Source organism: Tachyglossus aculeatus, chromosome 4, assembly GCF_015852505.1.
Source record: "Tachyglossus aculeatus isolate mTacAcu1 chromosome 4, mTacAcu1.pri, whole genome shotgun sequence".
NCBI classification, from domain to species: domain Eukaryota; kingdom Metazoa; phylum Chordata; class Mammalia; order Monotremata; family Tachyglossidae; genus Tachyglossus; species Tachyglossus aculeatus.
Genome location: NC_052069.1, coordinates 49160035 through 49183674, shown reverse-complemented (window position 1 = coordinate 49183674; position 23640 = coordinate 49160035). Strand labels below are relative to the sequence as shown.

The following is a 23640-nucleotide window of genomic DNA, read 5'->3' as shown; positions in this document are numbered from 1 at the left end:
TTGGGCTGTAGGGAAGCAAACGCCTCAATATTAGTTCGGGGCCAAAGTTTTTAGGTATTACACATACCGCCATTCTTTGTTTTTCTCCTCCACTGAGAACATCCATCCAATCCTGAACGCTGTCCCAGCCTCCTTCACGTTCCAGGATATGGCCCAGCTGGACATTGTCCAAATATTCTTTCAGCACCTTAGAGCAAAAGAATTGTGTAGCAGAGGATTTACTGGCATTTGACTGTTGAGTGCCTAGATATATCCACAAAGATCTCCAAGAGAATGCTCCTAAGTGCTTATCCTGACTCCACAAGTTACTCTAGTGTGAAAAATTTCTGACTTTTTTGAGCTTCCTCAACCACTTCCAGTTTACAAAGCACCTGTGCCGAGACCAATCAAGTAGCAGGCTATAACTCAGTAATCCAGAGCTAAAGGAGGGAAAACATAGGAAAGATGAATAAATGCTCTGACGGAAGCTGGACATTTCTTGATAAAAAGGTCCGGAGTTAAACAGAAAATATCAAATTGCCTCAACAAGCAGGAGGCGGAATTTACTTAATGAACTGCACGATTCTAAGAGGTCTCCGGAGATTGTAAACTATCTGATGATAGCTGTTGACAAACTCAGTCTTCTCCAATTAACCCTTGCTTTGGGCCTAATGGAAAGTTGACAAGGCCTGTATGAGAAGTTGTGAGTACATTTCAAAAAAATCTGCATTGCTTTGGGAAATAATTTGAGAGACAAGGTTTCAACTAGAACGCAGATATAAGTGTTCTCTTACTAGGTCAGATATCCCCTTCTTCTTCTGGTCTTCTTTTCCATCTGGGTAAATCACTTGGTCTCGAAGTGTCCCAAGGGTCATATAGGGTCTCTAATTTAGGATATAACGGTAAGTAAGGCTGGATTTAAATAAAAATATTAACACCTCCCCCCGCCACCCCGCCAAGAAAGTGTGTGTGTATTGGGGGGTGGGTTAAAAAAAAAAAGGTAAAAAGTGATAAAATGTTGTCAAGTTTACCTGGGGAACATAAAATAACTTTCCTCTTTCAGGCTTCGTTAGTCGGCCCCCGAAGAGAGGCCAGAGCTTTAAAAGAATGGGGAAGAGAGGTTTAAACGTTTCGAACTGTAGGCAGTTTGCAAAAGAAAGAGTCTGCATTCTGGAATACGGAAACTTACCTCACCGAGAACACGGAAAAGTGAACTCTTCCCGCATCCATTTGGACCACAGATCAGAACGTTTGCCCCAGATTGAACCTATAAAGTAGATAAGATTACCAGTCTACAAACATATATATACATAAAATTGTTATTGAAAGACTCTTTGATCAAAATATTATTCTTAATACTAGTAATAGCGATAATAGTATTTGCTAAATGCTTACTACGTGTCAAGCACTGTTCTATTTGCAGAGATAGATGCAAGATAATGAGGTTGGATGCAGTCCTTGTTTCACATGGTTCTGAGTACTGAATCCCCATTTTACAGTTGAAGAAACCGATAATAATAATACTAATGGCATTTATTAAGCGCCTGCTACGTGCAAAGCACTGTTCTAAGCGCTGGGGAGGTTACAGGGTGATCAGGTTGTCCCACAGGGGGCTCACAGTCTTCATCCCCATTTTACAGATGAGGGAACTGAGGCCCAGAGAAGTGAAGTGACTTGTCCAAAGTCACACAGCTGACAATTGGCGGAGCGGCATTTGAACCCGTGACCTCTTTCCACTAAGCCACGCTGCTTGTGACTTGCCCAAGGTCACACAGCAGATAAGTGTGGCAGAGGCAGAATTAGAACTCAGGATCTCTAACTCCCATGCCTGTGCTTTTAGCCCTGGGCCACGCTGCTTCTCAAACATAACAAAGAACCTTTGCTTCTTTCTGAGGAACGCGGCAATTTTTATCTTGACTTTGAAAAATAAATGTGCTCCTGGATGTTAGTGTGCTAGCCAATTTCAAACCTCAAGTCTGAAATTCATTCAATCGTATTTATTGAGCGCTTACTGTGTGCAGAGCACCGTACTAAGCGCTGCTGATACGTGTCATCTCCTTGAATGCAACTGTTACGCTTCTTTGTCAACTGATGCACCCTGAAATAATTTCTAATTGGTGAGTTAGTGAGAACTATTCCCAGCTGATGAAAAACTGTTTTTTTCTTCCTGCTTTCCTCCCCCAACTCCCTCCCATGAGTGGTATTTTCAACTTTATTTTATTCAACTTTATTTTACTTGTACATATTTACTATTCTATTTATTTTATTTTGTTAATATATTTTGTTTTGTCGTCTGTCTCCCCCTTCTAGACTGTGAGCCTGTTGTTGGGTTGGGACCGTCTCTATATTTTGCCAACCCGTACTTCCCAGGCGCTTAGTACAGTGCTCTGCACACAGTAAGCCCTCAGTAAATGCGATTGAATGAATGAACTTTCAACATACTCTTTGTTAAGTGAAAAGGTTTGTACCTCTCAACAAATGAATGTCCACAACCAAGTGTGTGCTGGCCGGGAGAGTCAGTTAAAGACTTCCTTTTACCTTCTCTCTCCCTATCATCATTTGTTGTCTCACGATAGGCCACGAGTCAGAACAAGATAATAACATGATTTTTATGTGACGCCAACTGGTACAGGATGTCTGATTCCATGATTTATTCAGAGCACAGCAAAACAGCAAGTGCTCAAAATAGAAAACACACTTAAATATGGGGAATTTCACGAACAGTGAAGGCATTATTCGAGCTAAGAGTTTTCAGATTTCAAAATCAATACAAGATCTTATTACCTCACCATGGGATTACTGTTGAAGTTGTTGGAACGCCCTGTCTCTGATCTTTCCCTGCTCGTTTATGCGACGTGGAACAGCAAGGATCACCCTTCTCAAGCAATCTGATCACTTGCCTCTTCAAGACCCTACAGTGGCACTCCTGTGACTGCTCATATAAAACAAAAAGTTTTACCTGACTCTAAGTATACCCTTCTATTTCTTGATTTGTATATTTGAATTTAAAACCTTAACGCTGAAATACCAGCGTATCCAAGGCTCTTGGGATGCTGGCCTAGTGAAAAGAGAGTAGGCCTGGGAGACAAAGGACCTGGATTCTAACCCTAGCTCCGCCACGTTTCTGCTTTGAGACCTGGGGCAAGTCACTTAATTTCACTGGGCCTCAGTTCCCTCATCTGCAAAATGGGGCTTCAAAAACCTGTGCTCCCTCCAGGTTAGAATGTGAGCCCCACGTGGGACCTGATTATCTGATACTCCCACCAGTGCTTAATTCAGCGCTTGGCACATAGGAAGTGCTTCACTAATACCACAAACATTATTTATGCTCTTCATATGGAACGATATTTCAGCTTAAGAATTTGGGAAATAATATGGTTGTAGGAAACGTGATGCATCCCTATAAATAGCTGACTGAATGCAGTAGAGGGGCTCAAGGATTTGCCCCAAACTATAGTACATCAATGGCAGAATGGAGAATTCAATTCCCAGGCCTAGACTTTTATCACCAGACAGACACTCCCTGAGAGACTGAAAGCCTCCAGGACGAGTGGCAGAGACCCAGCTTTTAGTGAATAGCGATTACTCAATTTTTCAGTTATACAATTTTTTTTCCTGATAAAAATTTTGGATAATTGAAATTTTGAGCGTTTATACTCAAGGTGGGGGCCTTGGCCAGTCCAGCTCCACTCCGGTGGATAAGGACCTGCTTTCTAATCCCGGCTCCGCCACTTGTGTGCTGTGTCACTTTGGGCAAGTCACGTCATTTCTCAGTGCCTCAGTTACCTCATATGTAAAATGGGGATTAAGACTATGAGCTGCACGTGGGACTGGGACTGTGTCCATCCTGATTAGACTGTATCTACCCCAACGCTTAGAACAGTACTTGGTACAAATGGAGGTCTGCAGGGCCACTCGCCTGCAGTGGTGGGGCCGGAGAAACCAATTTATTGAGCCACCAATTGTCAGCTGTGTGACCTTGGGCAAGTCACTTAACTTCTCTGTGCCTCAGATGCCTCATCTGTAAAATGGGGAAGAAGACTGTGAGCCCCCCATGGAACAACCTGATCCCCTTGTATCCTCCCCAACGCTTAAAACAGTGCTTTTGCACATAGTAAGTGCCTAATAAATGCCATCATTATTATTATCATCATCATCACCACCAGCTTTGAGCTTAGAGCAATGAGTGGGTTATTTCCACATTATCTCCACCCCGATCTCTCCCCTTGCTGCAGTCTCACGTTTCGCCCTTCCCTCAGGACATCTCTAATTGGATGTTCCATGGACACCTCAAGCTAAACATGTCCAAAACAAAACTCATCTTCCCACCCCAACTCTCTTCTCCCCCTGACTTTCCCAGCACTGTAGATGGCATTACCATCCTGTCTCACAGACCAGAACCTTACAGTTATCCTCAACTCATCTCTCTCACTCAACCCACATATTCAATCTGTCACCAAATCCTTTCAGTTCAACCTTCCCAACTCACTAAAAACCATCCTTTCCTCTCCATCCAAACTACTACCATGTTTAACCCAAACACTTGTGCTCTCCCGCTTGATCACTGCATCAGCCTCCCAGTCTCCTTGTCTCTCCCCATTCCAGTCTATACTTCACTCTGCTGCCCAGATCATTGTTCTAGAAAAACGTTCAGCCCGTGTCTCCCCACTCCTCAAGAGCCTCCAGTTGCCCATCTAACTCCTCATCAAACAGAAACTCCATACCACCGGCTTTAAAGCACTCAACACCTTGTCCCCTCCTACCTTACTTCCCAGATTTCCTACTGTGACCCAGCTCTTCTAATGCCAACCTACTCAATGTACCTCGATATAGTCTACATCGCCGCCGACCTCTCACCACCACCCTGACTCTGGCCTGGAATGCCCTCCTTTCTCCCCATCCTGCAGGCAAATACTCTCCTCACCTTCAAAATCTTATTCAAAACACATCTCCTCCAAGAGGTCTTCCCCGACTAAGCCCTCATTTCCTCTTCTCCCACTCCCATTTGCGTCACCCTTGTACTTGGATTTGCACTCCTCCTTCAGCCCCACAGCACCAGTGTACACATCTGTAATTTATTTATTTACAATAGTGTCTGCAACCCCCGCTCACTGCGGGCAGGGAACATGTCTACCCACTCTGTTATACTGTATTCTCAAGTGCTTAGTAAAGTGCCCTGAACACACAAAGCAAACTATAAATACAACTGATAATCTACAGCTGACTCCAGCTTCACCTCTGGCGCTGCTGAGACTGTAAGCTCATTGTGGGCAGGGGACGTGTCTGTTTACTGCTGCATTGTACTCTCCCAAGTGTTTAGTACAGTGCTCTGCACACAGTAAGCACTTAAACACAACGGATTGATGGACTGAGACGTCTGGCTTCCATTTCTGACCTGGGGTGGACTGCCCATGGCAGACCCCCGGGAAATACAAGGGACCAAAACAGGTGAGCCCTGCCTCTGATCTGCCTCTGATGGTTAAATCATTTTGGCCCTGAATAGTTTTGAAACCAGTGGGTTTGCCAGATCTGTAGGAAGGGAGGAGAGAAAGCGTTCTGATGGCATCACTGCGTTAAAACAGCACACGAGTCTCAGCAACTCCTCAATCTTAATTATTGAGCACTGTACTAACCTCAAGGCCCAGCTTAATCGGGGACCTTGCATTGCCACACACGAAAATGAGCCCCAGAACAATCCACCCCCACCAAAATGACTTTGATCATTAGATTTTATCATAAGAAGCCATTTGGTGTCACCTTGGGTAAGTAGCTATCCCCTTCATTATTTTTAGTCATAACATCGACTAAAGGAAACATGGCACGTTCCACCCAGGCAAGGGAATGACTACAAAGTGGTTTTCATTCAGGGAAACTTGAAATGGCGTATCTGGGTATTTAATAATTACACAGATCTGAAGGTTTCAAAAGCATGTAAGAGGCTTAAAGATGAACAATACACCAAAATGTTTTCTTGACTGAAAATGTGCTACTGCAGGAATTAATTCATTCAATCGTATTTACTGAGCACTTACTGTGTGCAGAGCACTGTACTAAGCGCTTGAAAAGTACAAGCTGGCAACATATAGAGACGGTCCCTACCCAACAGTGGGCTCACAGGCTAGAAGTCACAATCTAGAAGGAATTAATCTGCTTGGTCTTCTAAAGGAATAGTTATGTTAGCATATTATGCAACACGATCAGCAGCTGAAGTGGAGATCAGAGGAATTTAGTGGAATTAGGGTTTTAAAACACTTCAACCTTCAAACTTGGGATTTAAACTCACTCCTGATGGGGTTAATGACCCAGGAACATACATTCTGCTCACCTTTTTCAAAGTGGTTTTATTTTCTGATTACAAGACTTACCTCAAAATTCAGATCGCGAATCAGAATATCCCCATTAGGCGTAGCTAAAGGAACATGATCAAACCTATACGGAAAAGGAAACAGGAAAAGGAGACATTCACACTAAAATGTACGCTTCCATTTGAAAAGAGCTAGGCTGCTAGAAAGTTCAAATGACAATAGCTGCGCAACAAGGAGGCAACTTTTTTTGTACATACTTGATAACATTATCTACATTGATGATTTCTCCACCACCAGGTATCAAGGGAAGGGGCAGGGATACTTCAGCACCTTAAATGACAAAAACATATTTCAGACTAGATGCTATGCGTGGAAGTCCCTAAAACTGCGCACTTAACTTGAGAAGCAGGGCGGCCTAGTAGACGGAGAACAGCCTAGGAGTCAGAGGCCCTGGGCTCTAGTCTAGAGGAGCAGTGTGGCACAGTGGCTAGATCCTGGGTCTCGGGATCCGAAGGTCATGGGGTTCTAATCCCGGCTCCGCCACTTATCTGCTGGGTGACCCTGGACAGGTCACTTCACTTCTCTGGGCCTCAGTTCCCTCATCTGTAAAATGGGGATTGAGACTGTGAGCCCCATGATGGGACAGGGACTGTGTCCAACCTGATTTGCTTGTATCCACCCCAGTGCTTAGTTAGTACAGTGCCCGGCACATATTAAGTACTTAAATACCATAATTATTATTATTAGCCGTAGGTCCAGCACTGGCCTGCTGAGTGGCCTTGGGCAAGTCAGTTAACCTTTCTGTGCCCAGGTTTCCTCAACTGTAAAATGGGGGCTTAATTCTTGTCCTCCCTCCCATTTAGACGGTGAGGCCCATGTGGGACAGAGCCTGTGTCTGATCTGATTATTTTGTACCTACCCCAGCCTTTAATACATTACTTGCCCATATTACTATGGGCACTAAACACAAACAATAATGATTACTATTAAATTACCCTTTTCATGCTGGGAAACCATTGTACGCTCATATTTTCCATGATTCAAGTCCTTTAGCACTTGCATTAATTCTGTAATCCGAGCAGTGAAACTAAAATTTGGAGAAAACAAGAGAACGTTTATGTGACACTCTTTTAGATTTTACCATTACATACACAAAAATGGATATTGCAAATTACCCTATAATTATTAAAAATGACAACAGGAGTGAAAATGAAAACGCATATGAGACTACATTTAGAATACGATTCAATTTTCTTTTTGATTGGAAGAGGTTCTTCAAGGACATGAAACCCACTGAAACCCCTAGACCAAAGTCCATTATCTGGACCTCAATTAAGGGTGCCCAGATCCAAATGTACAGGGTCGCAAAGTAACTACTGGACATAAGGAAATTCCCCAAACACAGTAACTACTATTCCCTGACACATTTACTTATTTTATAAATATTCATACATTTGCATTAATATCTGTCTCCCCCTCTAGACTGTAAGCTCATTGTGGGCAGGGAAAGTGTCTACCAACTCTGTTGTATTATACTCTCCCAAGCGTTCAACACAGTGCTCTGCACAGAGTAAGTGCTCGATAAATACCACTGATTGATAGGTTGATTATACTTAAAATGAGTATAGCTATATTCCAATTAGCGCTATTTAAATGGTTTCACAAAAAGAGTGGAAAATGAAAGAATGATAGATGAAGCATGTATTCCAATAGAAAATAAGGTATTGGACATTAATCCAGTCTCCAAATCCAAAACTTGATAAACGCAAATCTAGTTACTTGATGAAACTGAAGTTAAACATATACGAATAATTACATACTCCTAATTCAGTTTTTTTAGGTGTACACTCTATTCCCCTCCCCATCCCCCCCCACCTTACCTCCTTCCCCTCCCCACAGCACCTGTATATATGTATATATGTTAGTACGTATTTATTACTCTATTTTATTTGTACATATCTATTCTATTTATTTTACTTTGTTAATATGTTTTGCTTTGTTCTCTGTCTCCCCCTTCTAGACTGTGAGCCCACTGTTGGGTAGGGACCGTCTCTATATGTTGCCAACTTGTACTTCCCAAGCGCCTAGAACAGTGCTCTGCACACAGTAAGCGCTCAATAAATACGATTGAATGAATGAATTCAGCGAAAGGCATCTGGTTCTAACAGACTAGAGACCTGTCAATGTCAATGAGAAATAGATAATGAAATGGGCTTTGATCACTCTGTTCAAGTAAGTCAAAATATTTCGACGGTTTTGAGAAGGGGAATGTTAAAGCCAAGGTGAACTTTGAAGTGTTTCCTCAAAGTAAGAGTGTGGCATTAAGATTCAGTAGTGCTACCTCGGGAAAAGTACTAGACAGAAGAGAGTTATAAGAGGAATCTTTGTATTTAGTACTCTTGCAAGATAGCAATTACTCAGTAAAACATGGCAACAGCTTGTTAGAAATGGAGCACCAACAATTACTCAGTAAAACATGGCAAGAGCTTATTAGAAATAGGTAGAGCACCTGTTCTCACTATAGATTTTCCATTTGCTCCTTTGTAAAAGTTGCTAAAAAATTTCAGCCACCAAAAAAAGTTATGGTCACCCTCAATATAAGATGATGAACACATTTTAGGATTCAATTTGGAAAGTAGGTTTGCTTTTTTCCCCCTTCCTAAGCTGTTAAGAATGATTTGATAAACATGAATCACTCAGTCTGACATGGGTACTGCCTAGATCCTGAAATCGTTTGCGAGTTGTTTTCCAGGTAAATCCACGAAAATAGTCCCACTGAATCCAGAGCTTAGTACAGCGGCTGGCACATAATAAACGCTTAAATACCACTAAGATAAAATGAAATAAAAATCCACACAGGCAGATAAGAGAAACCCCCTTATGCTTTAATCCTAAGGATGTCAAGTTCCAATTTTCTGGACCCTATAGGGACTGTGGGGGAGAGCAGTTCTAACAAAGTAGAGAACACTTTCCTGCAAAACTATTTCTGGGGCCAATTTTTCACTTAAAACTACATTTAATCTAAACATGTAATCTCACCTTCTGTTTTATAGGGTGTAAGATTATTTTTATTATGCCCGGGGTCATAGTGGAAAAATAATCCAAGGTTATATTGCCTCAGCTAGATGCCTGGCCCAGGCAAAACTGGCAAGGCCAGTCCCTGCCAGAGTTAAACCATCGTGCCAGGTCTGGATTCACTGTGCCAACGGTTAACCAGATATTGACCGCTCTTAAAAGAGATCAGATATCTAAGTCCATTCTGGAGTTTGTGGCCATTCAAATTCATTAAATAAGCTTCTTCAGGGCACCAATTCCCACTGAAGGTGGACAGAAAGTTCCAACTTGAACCAAAAGCAAAAGCTTGGATTACAGAGAGGATTTTGACCTCATGTGGGCAGGGAATGTGTCTGTTTGTTGTTGCATTATACTCTCCCGAGCGCTTAGTACAGCGCTTTGTACGCAGTAAGCGTTCAATAAATACGACTGAATGAATGAATGAATGAATGAGTGAGTTATCACCTCTAAAAAACCAGAGCTTGTTTCTGGGCTGACTTGTGAAAATAATGTCGTCATGAAACTGAATCATTAGTTGGGATTCTCTCAACCTCCAAATTTTCGGCCTAACGTTTTTAGCTTCTGTGAGTCAATATCTTCAGGGATTTGTGGGCAGGGAATGAGTCTATAACTCTGTTATATTGTACTCCCACAAGTGCGTAGTACAGTGCTCTGCAGACAGCAAGCGCTCAATAAATTCAACTGATTGAATGACTGACAAAACTGTTCTAACTGAAGGTGGAATTTAGAACAGTGCTTGGCACATAGTAAGCACTTAACAAATACCACCACTGTTATTATTATTTAAATGTCACCAGACTGACAGCAAACTTAAGAAGGCCGTTCTGATGCCAACTGCTCAGACACCTACCTCTATACTGCCATTCCTTTCCTGTAGAACAACTGCATCTATTAATCAGGTTACTATTAGAAGATGGGGAGACGTTACACGGATAAAGTGAAAAACATTTGGTTTCCTTGGGGTCCCGTTCTGAGTCGAGGAGAGGCCTTTATTTTGTTGAACCCTATTGCTTTCCGAGCTGGAGTTTATGAACAAACTAACAGTTAGTTTTATAGTTAAACTTAAATTTAGTTAAGATTTAGTCCTCCGTTACAATTTAGTTTTACAGTTTCCAGGGAGGAACTGAACTGGAGAGGCAGTTTTATAGAACTTCTCCTATTCAGCTCATAGGCCCTCAGGGAAATTAGGGCAGCTGGATGAAGAATGAGCCAGAGAAAGGACTGTAAGCCCCCTGTGGGCTGGTAATGTGTCTACCAACTCGATTTTATTGGACTCTAGACTGTGAGCTCATTGTGGGCAGGGAATGTGTCTGTTTATTGTTACACTGTACTCTTCCAAGCGCTTTGTAAAGTGCTTTGCACACAGAAAGCGCTCAATAAATATGACTGAATGAAGGAAAACTCTCCCAAGTGCTTAATAAATACCACTGACTGACTGAAATCATGACCAAGGAAGGATGATGATGTCTACATAAACTCTTCCACCCCAGCTGTCCTTAACCGTATCAAAATCACAGTGCTGAGACACGCACGGCAGACCGATCCAATAAAGATAACCAGCCCCCGGATCACAAAATCTTTTCGTTCAGCATCAGGAAAGCGGGCGTGGAAACCCAAGGGGGACGGCACATTCAAAGAAAACAGTTTCTGAAGTGCATGCGGCCCGCTGTCACCAATCTTACCCAGCCAATCTGGTCATTTCCCGACCAGCCAAGACTATTCTGCCCAGGGCTTGAGACATTCTCAGTAACATTCTTCCACTTTGGTAGTAATCCTTAACAGAAACAAAACGTTATTTCCACCTTATGATCTATCCGGCCTTAAAATTCCATACCGTGCTCGTTTCTCTTCTACGTCTTACCTCCAAGAGTTCGGAATGCGAGCTCCTAAGGTGGCGAGGGTGAGACAGATCCAGAAAAGGACGACTGACGACGAGATAACCGACCACAGTGGCCAGATCTGCAGGGACAGAGAGAGTGGGTTTAACACCGAAAGAACTTGACAGAATTTCCTTTTTCTTCATCCCTTTTCTTCCTTGACCAGCTCTTTGAAGGATACTTACATTTGGCAATGATGCTGTCGACGAAGCCCATAGTGAACCGGAACAAGATGAAATTATGTAGGTGCTCCACCTAGTTAAGTAGTAGGGGAAAAATGTCAGTCCCTCGTTGAGATTTGTTATACCTTGAAAGCACTTCATATTTAATCTGGTTGGCAAACGATGAATGCAGACTTTGAGGAGTTTCAAATCTGTTTGAAATACACATTGTTTCAAAGTTTCCTGCAATTTTAGGACATCATATTACGCAAAATTTACAGGATAGGAGATGCTCTCTCCTTCCACCTCCTATGAATAAAAAAAACCACCTTCCAGTCTTATAACTAAAATCCACTCAAATCTGCATACAATTTTTAGGGGTTCAAACTCTACTAAATTTCCAAACAAGTAAAACCACAATTTAAATTTTGGTTTTTCAGGAGGCTGACGTTCAGATGAATGTTACAAACATTTGCCTCGATAAAACAAATGGCAATTACAAACAATTGCCTCAATAAAACAAATGGCAATATTAATTCATTACATTGATCCCACCGAAATGATCAACTTTCAAATCTGATATGTGAAACTCTGATCAAGAAGTCATGGCAAAATAATGAAATAAGACACCAAAGATTAAGATACAAATGCTCTTGATTAAACATATGTGTACAATTCTGGATCTGTAACCTAATAGTTTATGGTTCTCTATTTAAGAACTCCCTTTTAAAAATAGTTATACCAGTGGTTAATTTCTTTCTCCCAAACTTAAAATTGTGATTAGCCGTATCAGTTTAGAAGTGACAAAAGAATTCCTAACTCTAACCTTCTGCCCCACTAAGACCCCATCAACAACCTATAAAACACTGTACATAAGTGTACTGTAGCTCAATAAAACAAATGGCAATATTAATTCATTACAATGATCCCACTGAAATGATCAACTTTCAAATCTGATATGTGAAACTCTAATCAGGAAGTCATGGCAAAATAATGAAATAAGACACCAAGGATTAAGATACAAATGCTCTTGATTAAATATATGTGTACAATTCTGGATCTGTAACCTAATAGTTTATGGTTCTTTATTTAAAAACTCTCTTTTAAAAATAGTTATACTAGCGGTTAAGATTTTTTTCCCCCAAACTTAAAATTGTGATTAGCCATATCAGTTTAGAAGTGACAAAAGAATTCCTAACTCTACCCTTCTGCCCCACTAAGACCCCGTCAACAACCTATAAAACACTGTACTTAAGTGTACTATAGCTCAAACATCAATACAAGTTTAATTTCAGAGACGAAGCTTCTCACAAATTTTGTTTTCTTATGAAGAATATGAAGTTATTCACGGGCATCCTTATCTTACCAGTTTGCGGAAGACTGAGTGAATTGTATGCTTTTCCCTTTTATTCCCATTGTAGAAGGCAATTTCCTCACTATAAAACAGTATCACATTTAATTAGCACACATCATCACATCCTGAAGGAAAAAATATGAAATACCCTTTCTGTAACTAAGGAAGAGTTTACACAAGTGAGCAATGTTTAAACACTCCAAATTGTCCAAGTGCCTAATAGTGTTGTGCACCTTGAAGGTACCGTAAGAAGTTACTCAACCAGTAACAAAGAAAATAGAAGTGTTTGAAATTACATCTAATAACATTCTAAAATCATGATTTTTCCTGCTTGCTCTCATTTGCTTCTGACTTGTTACAAAAAGTATCTCACGACTCAAATTACATGATCACGTTTCTTAGTTGCTTTAATGCTACTCTGATATTCCAAACTGACAAAAGAAGCAGCGTGACTCACTGGAAAGAGCACGGGCTTTGGAGTCAGAGGTCATGGGTTCAAATCTCGGCTCCACCAATTGTCAGCTGTGTGACTGGGCAAGTGACTTACCTTCTCTGGGCCTCAGTTCCCTCATCTGTAAAATGGGGATTAAGACTGTGAGCTCCCTGTGGCACAACCTGATCACCTTGTAACCTCCCTAGTGCTTAGAACAGTGCTTTGCACATAGTAAGCACTTGGTAAATGCCATTATTATAGAGAAGCAGCGTGGCTCAGTGGAAAGAGCCCCGGCTTTGGAGTCAGAGGTCATGGGTTCGAATCCCGGCTCCGCCAATTGTCAGCAGTGTGACTGTGGGCAAGTCACTTCTCTGTGCCTCAGTTCCCTCATCTGTAAAATGGGGATTAAGACTGTGAGCCCCACGTGGGACAACCTGATCACCTTGTATCCCCCCAGTGCTTAGAACAGTGTTTTGCCATAGTAAGCGCTTAACAAATACCATTATTATTATTATTATAAAATGGAAAGCGCAAAACTAAATGACTAAAAACCATCAAAATTCTTCCCATTGTAGAAATACAATTTTAAACTGAACTCTAACTGAAGTCAGCAAATCAGACTGCTTAAAACCATGTTTTACTGCACCACCAATATTCTAAATCTGAGGTTGCCAACCCTCACCATTCCCTCCTCCTCCATCAAAGCAACGCAATGGGCACAGTCATTATTGTGGATCATGAGGCCAGATAATGGGAACTTCTAAGGAACTCAGCAAGAAACAGCAACAGCCCAGTGATGACTGCCGTGCTCAGCTTCCCATATTTTGAGTCACTTCTGGACACCAGAAGAAACACTCAAGCATTACCGTGAGTATCTAGGAGGGGAAGTGATGATGGCACTGTGTAGTGTGGATATTTTATGTAAGAAGCATCATGGCCTAGTGGCAACAGTACAGTTTTCAGAGTCATAGGACGTGGGTTCTAATCCCAGCTCCACCACTTGTCTGCCCTGTGACCTTGGACAAGTCACTTAACTTCTCTGTGCTTCAGTTTCCTCACCCGTACAACGGGGATTAAGACTTTAAACCCCATATAGGACAGGGACAGGGTCCACCCTGCTTACCTTCTATCTATTCCATCACTTAGAAAAGTGCTTAACAAATAGTAAGCATTAACAAATACCATAATTATTAATTATTATCTGTGGGAGAATGGGCCTGGATGAGCGTTTGGGGGGGTGACTAACATTCAAGAAGAGGAGAAATGGGGATGTTTCAGGTGAAAGCTGGAAATGACAAGAGATTCGGGGTTGGTTTTTTTAAGTGATTGAAAATCCTTCATTTTCAAAAGGAAGATCACTCTCAGTAATACTGAAAAACTGGATCTTACTAGTAACAATTCCTGGAGAAGCAGCGTGGCTCATTGGATAAAGCATGAGCCTGGGAGCCAGAAGGACCTGGGTTCTAATCCCAGCTCCGTCACGTGTCTGCTATGAGACCTCTGGCAAGTCACTTAATTTCTCTTGCCTCAGTTACCTCATCTGTAAAATGCAGGTAAGAGTGTGAGCCTTCTGTGGGACAGGGACTGCGTCCAACCTAATTAACTCCTATCTAGCCCAGAGCTTAGAACAGTGCTTGACACATAGTAAGGGCATAACCAGTACCATAAGTATTATTATCATTGCAATTTGCGGGGCAAGGCACAGCATTTCATTTTTCTTCAAAGGAAGCTCGAAACTGTTGAATGCAGCACAGCCACACCTGTTTCTATGCCTTCGGAGTCAAAGCGGATGCTGGCATTTTGTTTCTCTTGGTCAACCAAACAAAGGTATTTATGGAGCGCTGACTGTGTGCAGGACGCTACACTACACACTTAGGAGAGTACAATACAACCAAGTTAGCAGACACAAGTTCCCTGCTTAATGATGCTTCTTTAGTCACCCGTCCTCATTTTATTTGGGTTTCAGCATTTGTTTCAAGTGAATTAAGCAAGCCCGGGAGAGCAATGAATTTACAAGAACCCTGCTAGAGAAACCACTGCTACTTGTTCTTTCCAATTACGTCACATATCTTCCACGCACACTGCACGGGCTTTGACAGGTTGGCTGCAAATTTCACAATCTTGGAACAGAAAGGGAATAAGGAACCCAGGTGAATCCTTTACACTTATCAGAGCATGGATCCACTTAAATCGACCCAATCTATCTGGGAGAGCAGGGCTGCTATTTGTTTCGAGAGTGAAGGCCACTGGCTGAAGAAAAAAGAAACAGGAGATTCAACTGGGAGGTCTGCCTGAGGGTTTGACGATTACCGATGTTATTTTCCGGCAAATTTTTTGGCTGGTCCGCTTGACAAGAACAGCCTTGCTGAAGTCTTTTGCTTTTATTCCCTTAGCAAGTTTAAACAAAAAAGTGATCTGCCAAACTTTTCTTTAGCCTCTCTGGAGCTATTAAAAACTCCAATGTCAAAAGACACAAATAAGGTAAATGACTGAGGGAAGAGGAAATTTAGTACACCCATTTAGGAAGATAAATCAAATGTGGCCTGCCCCTGGGGGATTAGATTACATTTTAAAATAAATTCAAACATTGGAGGTGCAAGGCAGCCATACAGTGAATCTGAATCTTCTTTTTCAATGGATGAATTGCCAAGTTTTGGACATAATTCCCAAGTCTCAGCGAAATTTCACCATTGCCCATTTCTTCATTTCTCAACTGTTTTTTGGTCATGCTGTCACTCAAGTGAATAACATTTTGATTTTCACAGACTCTCCTTGTTGTTCTTTGGTAAACTGACACAGGTGTTGTGAGTGTGTCCCCCACCCACCAAACTAAAAATAAAAACAAAAAACCCAACATTTCAAGGACCATTAAGGAAAATCAAAACGTTTCAGTCGTTGAAAAAAAATTTAAAAATGAAAATTAATTCTCGCATTACAATTAGAATAGGAAAACAAAGCTAATTTCTTGGATAAAATGTCTGGGATTGGTCACTTTTGGACATGTTTTTTGAAGATAAAAACAATTCTGCGCATAGTGGGCTCTAGTCTCCCAATTGGAATATTGACTAAATCCCATTTTGTGAGATTCCAAAGACTTAAAAGGGGCAATAGCAATTTCAGTCTAGTTTTTAAAGACTGTCTCACGGCTTGATATACACGAACTTAATAGCCTGACTTCAAATTTGGCCCATCGACCACCACAACTCCACTTGTTTTGTATTTACCTTAATCTTCCTAGGTTCAACATCAATAAGAATTTACAGTATATCTTAAACAGAAAAGTCCTACCTGTTTGTTATAAGCCTTGAATTGACATATCTGTATTCTCCTTCATATTTTTGCTCAGTCATAGTCATTTTACCAATAGGTCTCCTGAGACGGGTAAGGAGTAGGCCCGAGATAAGCAAATATCCCATCATGCTAGCTGGGCCCTACAATAATGATAGAAAAATTAAAAATACAACCACGATCATTTCACTAGACCAAAATCCTACATCAGTGTAAAGAAAACACGAGTATGGTGACTAATTAGAGTCAAAGAATCTACTGGTTTACTATTTTCTTTTAACTTCACATTTCCATCTGAAGTGTAAAATAGTTCAAACCTGAATTCATCATTAACGACTAGGGAATCGAGTTCAGTCTTAACATCAAGCAGAACAAATAACAGCGATCCAGGATATAAGAGGCAGTCTGACCCTTTGGTTTGAAAATCTCCTAAAATACTCTGAAAACTGCTTTGAGATGCCCTGAGTGGAGAAGGTAGAACATAGCAGAATAAAAAGACAACATCCCAAGTAACCGCAACAAAATGATTATTAAGAAGTCTTTCTTTCCAAGTTACTTTGCAAGGGTAACTTTTATTTCCACAAGTACTGTTTTATATACCTATGCCAGCACCTGTATATATGTTTGTACATATTTATTACTCTATTTATTCATTTATTTCTTTTACTTGTACCTATCTATTCTATTTATTTTATTTTGTTAGTATGTTTGGTTTTGTTCTCTGTCTCCCGCTTCTAGACTGTGAGCCCACTGCTGGGTAGGGACTGTCTCTATATGTTGCCAGCTTGTACTTCCCAAGCGCTTAGTACAGTGCTCTGCACACAGTAAGCACTCAATAAATACGACTGATTGACTGATTGACTGATATACCTAGTTCATATTTTATAGATCAGGTTGTGCCATCGAAAATTTTTCAAGTATTTATGAAAATACTGCTATTATGGCTAACCCTGCTGACATATAATCTCGCAGGGTGACTGTTGGATGAGACAAGGTGCCAACTTTTTATTTTCTGTGTAGGGGGGATTTGGAATGGGGCTCCCAGGGAGTGAAGTTCCCCCACAATACAAAAAAAAACCGGGAGACACACACTGACAAGAATAGGGTGTATGGACCAGATGGGGTCAAAAAAAACAGATTTGCAGACACACCTACACACACCAAAAATGGTGATTAAGAGTCACTGGAAAATTCGGGGCCCGGCACGTTCATTTCCAGCTTGAGGCTGGGCAGGTCTAGGCCAAGAGTGGTAATTGCCAGTTCAAGGCCTGGGTGACAGCCAGAAAACCTGTAAAATCTGGACTATTCTGTTAATCTAATAAACTTAGAAACAGCACGGCTCAGTGGGGAGAGCACAGCCCTGGGAGTCACAAGGACTAATCCCGGCTCCGCTCTGCTGTACGAACTTGGGCAAGTCACTTTGCTTCTCTGTTCCTCAGTTCCCTCATCTGTAAAATGGGGATTAAGACTGTGGGCCCCCATATGGGGCAGGGACTGTGTCTAATCTGACTATCATCATCATCATCAATCGTATTTATTGAGCGCTTACTGTGTGCAGAGCACTGTACTAAGCGCTTGGGAAGTACAAGTTGGTAACATATAGAGACAGTCCCTACCCAGCAGTGGGCTCACAGTCTAAAACGGGGGAGACAGAGAACAAAACCAAACATATTAACAAAATAAAATAAATAGAATAGATATGTACAAGTAAAATAAACAGAGTAATAAATATGTACAAACATATATGCATATTTATACATATATACATATTTATATTTATTTATATTATATTTATATTTATACATATATACATATTTCCACTGAGCCACGCTGCTTCTCTTGTGCTCTTGAGCTTGTGCCACCTAACATCCAACCCAATTTTGACTCTGCACTGTGGCCCAGTGTCTATGTGAGTTGGAGCCCGGGAGCAACAAACGGTCAGGGGAGAAGTCCCCGAACGTAAGCTCGTTGTGAGCAGGGAATAAGTCTGTTTCTTGTTATAGTGTCCTCTCCTGAGGGCTTCGTACAGTGCTCTGCACACAGTAAGCACTCAATAAATGACTAGGTAATATGTACCCCAGCTCTTAAGAACAGTGCTTGAGACACAGTAAAGTCTTATACAAATACCATTATTACTATTATTATTCTCCAGAGCAACTGTTCCAAAACTGGGATCTAGAGCCTCTTAAAAACTAGAAATTACTGGCTTTAATCCAAATCCTAATTCCATGGAGCTACTGTCCCTATCATGTTCCCTTTCCTCGTTTAGCAATATCCTGGCTCTGCACACAGTAAGCGCTCAATAAATACAATTGATTGATTGATTGATTGATTTAGGGTCACTGGGAAATCTGGACTACTGCATTAATCTAATAAATTGAGAAGCGTGTGGCTTGTCAGCCCCATGTGGGACAGGGACTGTGCCCAACCCGATTTGCTTGTATCCACCCCAGCGCTTAGTACAGTGCCTGGCACACAGTAAGCACTTAACCAACACCACAATTATTATTATTATTAGAGCACAGGGTTGGGAGCCAAAAGGACCTGGATTCCAATCCCGGCTCCGCCACCCGTCTGCCGCCTGGCCTTGGGCAATTAACTTCACCTCCCTGAGCCTCAGTCCCCTCCTCTATCAAATTAGAGAAGCAGCCTGGCTCAGTGGAAAGAGCACTGGCTTTGGAGTCACAGGTCACGGGTTCAAATCCCGGCTCCGCCAATTGTCAGCTGTGTGACTTTGGGGAGGTCACTTAACTTTTCTGGGCCTCGGTTACCTCATCTGTAAAATGGGAATGAAGACTGTGAGCCCCACGTGGGACAACCTGATCACCTTGTATTCCCCCGCAGTGCTTAGAACAGTGCTTCGCACATAGTAAGCGCTTAAATGTCATTATTATTATTATTCTTAATAGTAATAATGGTACTTTTTAAGTGCTTACTATGTGCCAAGCTTTGTTCTAACCATTGAGGATTAGAACCATTGTGGTTAGAACCATTGTGTTCTAACCACAGTAAGCGCTCAAGCTGATCACCTTGTAACCTTCCCAGCGCTTAGAACAGTGCTTTGCACAGAGTAAGTGCTTAATAAATGCCATTATTATTATTATTATTATAAATGGGGATTACGACTATGAGCCCCATGTCGAACCTGATTAGTTTGTATTTACCCCAGTGCTTAGGACAGTGCCTGGCACATAATAAGCACTTAAATACCATTTTTAAAAAAGGGTATCTGTGGAGTATAAATTTTCTGCCCCTTCCCAAGGGGCATAACTGCACTTGATATGACCTGATCATTTAGTACACTCGTTAAAATGGATACGGGAAGAATGGGGCTTCTCCCTCCCTCTTTTTGGACTGGTTTATGAAGAGCTCTTGAAACTAGGGGTACGGAGCAAGCCCTCTCACAGCTTAAGATCCTGAGGCAGTAATTAAATCACAGACCAGTTAAACTTGTTCACGAGCCTTCTATTGCAGGGTGAAGCCAGGTATTTGGGTTATTAGTACGATCCTAAAACCTAAGCCAATTACCTACATATGGCAGCCTACCTTAAATTATAGGCACCCACTTCCTAACCCGATATCTGGTTCATTTTTCAAAAACTTATGTCGTATAATAAATAAGACAGACTTAAAATACAGTCTGAATCTTTATCTTTGAATACTTGAGATATTTAAACATCTTCCAGTTTGGACTCAGATTTTTAAACCATCTCGGGTGGGGAAACACACACATCTGTTGCAATATGCAAGATAGAAAGGGCCAAATGAAAATTACAATTGAAAGATTAAATTGTACTTTATGCAAATGACATGAAGTAATGTGAACTACGATACAAATGACAACATGCTAAGGATGATTATTAACATATCGGATGCTGGAAGATGAATAAGCAGTACGATTTAAAAGTATGGTGAAATTGAAATGTTTGAGATTAGAAATAAAATATGAACTAAAACCACCACTTAGATTGAATTTTATTAATTGGATTGGAAGAAATACTTAGAGACTGTGACCCCCCCAATGTTGGACAGGAACTATGTCTGACCTGATTAACCTGTATCCATCCCAGCGCTTACAACAGTGCTTGACATAATGAGCGCTTAACACAATAATCAATATTAAATAGCAGTCATTAAAAATAATTTTCCATTAGTTTAAACAACTAATTCATTGCTTTTAGGTGTAGGGAATTACTTACCTGAGCTCCAATTGCACTTGTTAGCTTGAAGATATACAAAACTATGTCCAAAAATGGCTGTCCAAAAAAAAAAAAGAATTATTGTTAAAACTTAATTATACTACACAACTAAACTGCCCAGTAATATCCATTAACAAATTATAATAATCATACTACTACTACTAATAATAATAGCACTTACTATGTGCCAAGCACTGTTCTAAGTGCTGGGGTATATACAAGTTAATCAGTTTGTCCCATGTGGGGCTCACAGTCTTAATCCCCATTTTACAGATGAGGTAACTGAGGCGCAGAGAAGCAGCATGGCTTAGTGGAAAGAGCACGGGCTTTGGAGTCAGAGGCCATGGGTTCAAATCCCGGCTCTGCCAACTGTCAGCTGTGTGACCTTGGGCAAGTCACTCAACTTCTTTGTGCCTCAGTTCCCTCATCTGTAAAATGGGGGTTAAGACTGTAAGCCCCACGGGGGACAACCTGATCACCTTGTAACCTCTCCAGAGCTTAGAACAGTGCTTTGCACATAGTAAGCGCTTAATAAATGCCATCATCATTATTATTATTATTATTAAGTGATTTGCCCAAAGTCACACAGCTGACAAGTGACAGAGATGTGATTAGAACCCACGACCTCTAACTCCAAAGCCCGTGCTCTTTCCACTAAGCCATGCTGCTTCTCTATGAAAACATTCAGTTTACTATAGATAGGTACTAGGAAATTTTACAAAAAAAGAAACGAGAGAATGATCCCAACCTTAAAAGAGTGGAACAATTTAACAAAGACAAGACTACTGCGTAGATGTACCTCGACCATCTTGCCGCCAACCCCTCTCCCTCATCCTGCCAGAACTCTCTCCATCTTTATTGTCCAACAGACCATCACCCCCCTCATCTTCGAAGCCTTATTAAAAATCACATCTCCTCCAAGAAGCCTTCCCCAACTAAGCCCTCAATTCCTCTTCTCCCTTTCCCTTCTGAGAAGTCCTCGCGCTTTGATTTGTACTCTTTATTCACCCCATCCTCTGCCCCGCAGCCCTTACGTACACATCCCTCCTTCGTGGAAAGAGCCCGGGCTTTGGAGTCGGAGGTCATGGGTTCAAATCCCGGCTCCACCACTTGTCAGCTTGTGACTTTGGGCAAGTCACTTCACTTCTCTGTGCCTCAGTTACCTCACCTGTAAAATGGGGATTGAGACTGTGAGCCCCCCCGCCGGACAACCTGATCGCCTTGTAACCTCCCCAGCACATGGAACAGTGCTTTGCACATAGTAAGCGCTTAATAAATGCCATTATTATTATTATTATCCCTAGCTTATTTTAACGTCTGCCTCTCCCTCTACACTGTAAAATCCCTTTGGGCAGGGCACTTACCTACCAACTCTGCTGTACTGTAATAATAATAATAATAATAATAATAATGGCATTTATTAAGCGCTTACTATGTGCAAAGCACTGTTCTAAGCACTGGGGAGTTTACAAAGTGATCAGGTTGCCCCACGTGGGGCTCACAGTCTTCATCCCCATTTTACAGGTGAGGGAACTGAGGCCCAGAGAAGTGAAGTGACTTGCCCAAAGTCACACAGCTGACAAGTGGAGGAGCCGGGATTTGAACCGAGGACCTCTGACTCCAAAGCCCGGGCTCTTTCCACTGAGCCACACTGCTTCCCTGTACTCTCCCAAACGCTAACATACAACACACGTATGAGATACACCAAATACATACAATCACACGCAGATCTATATGGAGGTACTCAGTTATACATTAAATATGCCTACGCACCTGATGCTCATTGTGGGCAGGGAACATGTCAGTTTATTGTTGCACTGCACTCTCCCAAATGTTTAATACCACGCTCTGCACACAGTAAGTGCTCAATAAATACGACTGAATGCACCGGGGTAACTGTGGGGGCCTGTCTCTCTTGTTCCTAGCCGAGTCTCTTCTGGCAGGATGGAAACACTCTAACTGTACGGGGAACCTCTTAAGGGCGGTTTAACTGTACTGCCCGTCAGTCAACTGCATTTATTGTGCGCTCACTATGTGCAGAGCCCTGTACCAAGAGTTTGGGAGAGTACAATATAACAATAAACAGACACATCGCCTGCCCACGATAAACTTACCATCTAAAGAGGAAGACTAAATAAAATGAATACTGGGTAGGGACTGTCTCTATATGTTAACTTGTACTTCCAAAGCGCTTAGTACAGTGCTCTGCACACAGTAAGCGCTCAATAAATACGACTGATGATGATATGTACGTAACTGCTGGCAAGTAGTTCCACTCCTTAAGCTCTCCTCTTCCTACCTACCTTAGTTTCCTCATCTGTAAAATGGGGATTAAATCCTTTTCCTTCTACTCGGACTGTGAGCCCCATTTAGGACATGGGACTGTGTCCAACCTGAATATCAAATATTTATCGATCCCAGTACAGTGCTTGGCACATAATAAGCATTTATCAACTATTATTAATACTATTACCTTCTCATTCCTCTAGAACAGGCGACTTGTTTCAGATCTCACACTGTGCTAGGGTTGGCTCTGGCAAGGAAGAGAGGGTGGACAGGGAAGCGCTCAGAACAGTGCTTTGCACATAATACAGTGCTCTGCACATAGTAAGCGCTCAATAAATACGATTGATGATAATAAGCACTCAATAAATATGGCTGAATGAATGGATAGCTTTAATTCTATTTGTTATAGCTTTAATTCTATTTGTTCTATTTTGACACCTGTCTATATGTTTTGTTTTGTTGTCTGTCTCCCCCTTCTAGACCGTGAGCCTGTTGTTGGGTAGGGACCGTCTCTATGTTGCCAACTTGTACTTCCCAAGCGCTTAGTACAGTGCTCTGCACACAGTAAGTGCTCAATAAATACGACTGATTGAATGAATGACTGAATGAATGAACAGGGGACTGGAGTATAGGGGGTGGGTGTGGAGGAACAAAGAAAGAAAGGAAGGTTCCTGGAATAGTTC

The 23640-nt window shown here is 41.6% G+C and overlaps 1 protein-coding gene across 1 annotated transcript in view; it reads right to left on the bottom strand.

The window, feature by feature from the left end:
- Positions 1-23640, bottom strand: part of ABCD3 (ATP binding cassette subfamily D member 3) — a 116930-nt gene that overhangs the window by 25992 nt on the left and 67298 nt on the right. The window contains exons 8-20 of the mRNA XM_038745136.1: positions 20672-20728; positions 16473-16615; positions 12764-12833; positions 11422-11491; positions 11221-11318; positions 11042-11133; positions 7280-7371; positions 6542-6614; positions 6345-6408; positions 1169-1246; positions 1011-1076; positions 774-863; positions 68-187 (exon numbers count right to left, since the gene is read on the bottom strand). Of these exons, the coding sequence (XP_038601064.1) occupies positions 68-187; positions 774-863; positions 1011-1076; positions 1169-1246; positions 6345-6408; positions 6542-6614; positions 7280-7371; positions 11042-11133; positions 11221-11318; positions 11422-11491; positions 12764-12833; positions 16473-16615; positions 20672-20728 (1113 nt within the window). The remainder of the gene's footprint in view (positions 1-67; positions 188-773; positions 864-1010; positions 1077-1168; positions 1247-6344; positions 6409-6541; positions 6615-7279; positions 7372-11041; positions 11134-11220; positions 11319-11421; positions 11492-12763; positions 12834-16472; positions 16616-20671; positions 20729-23640) is intronic.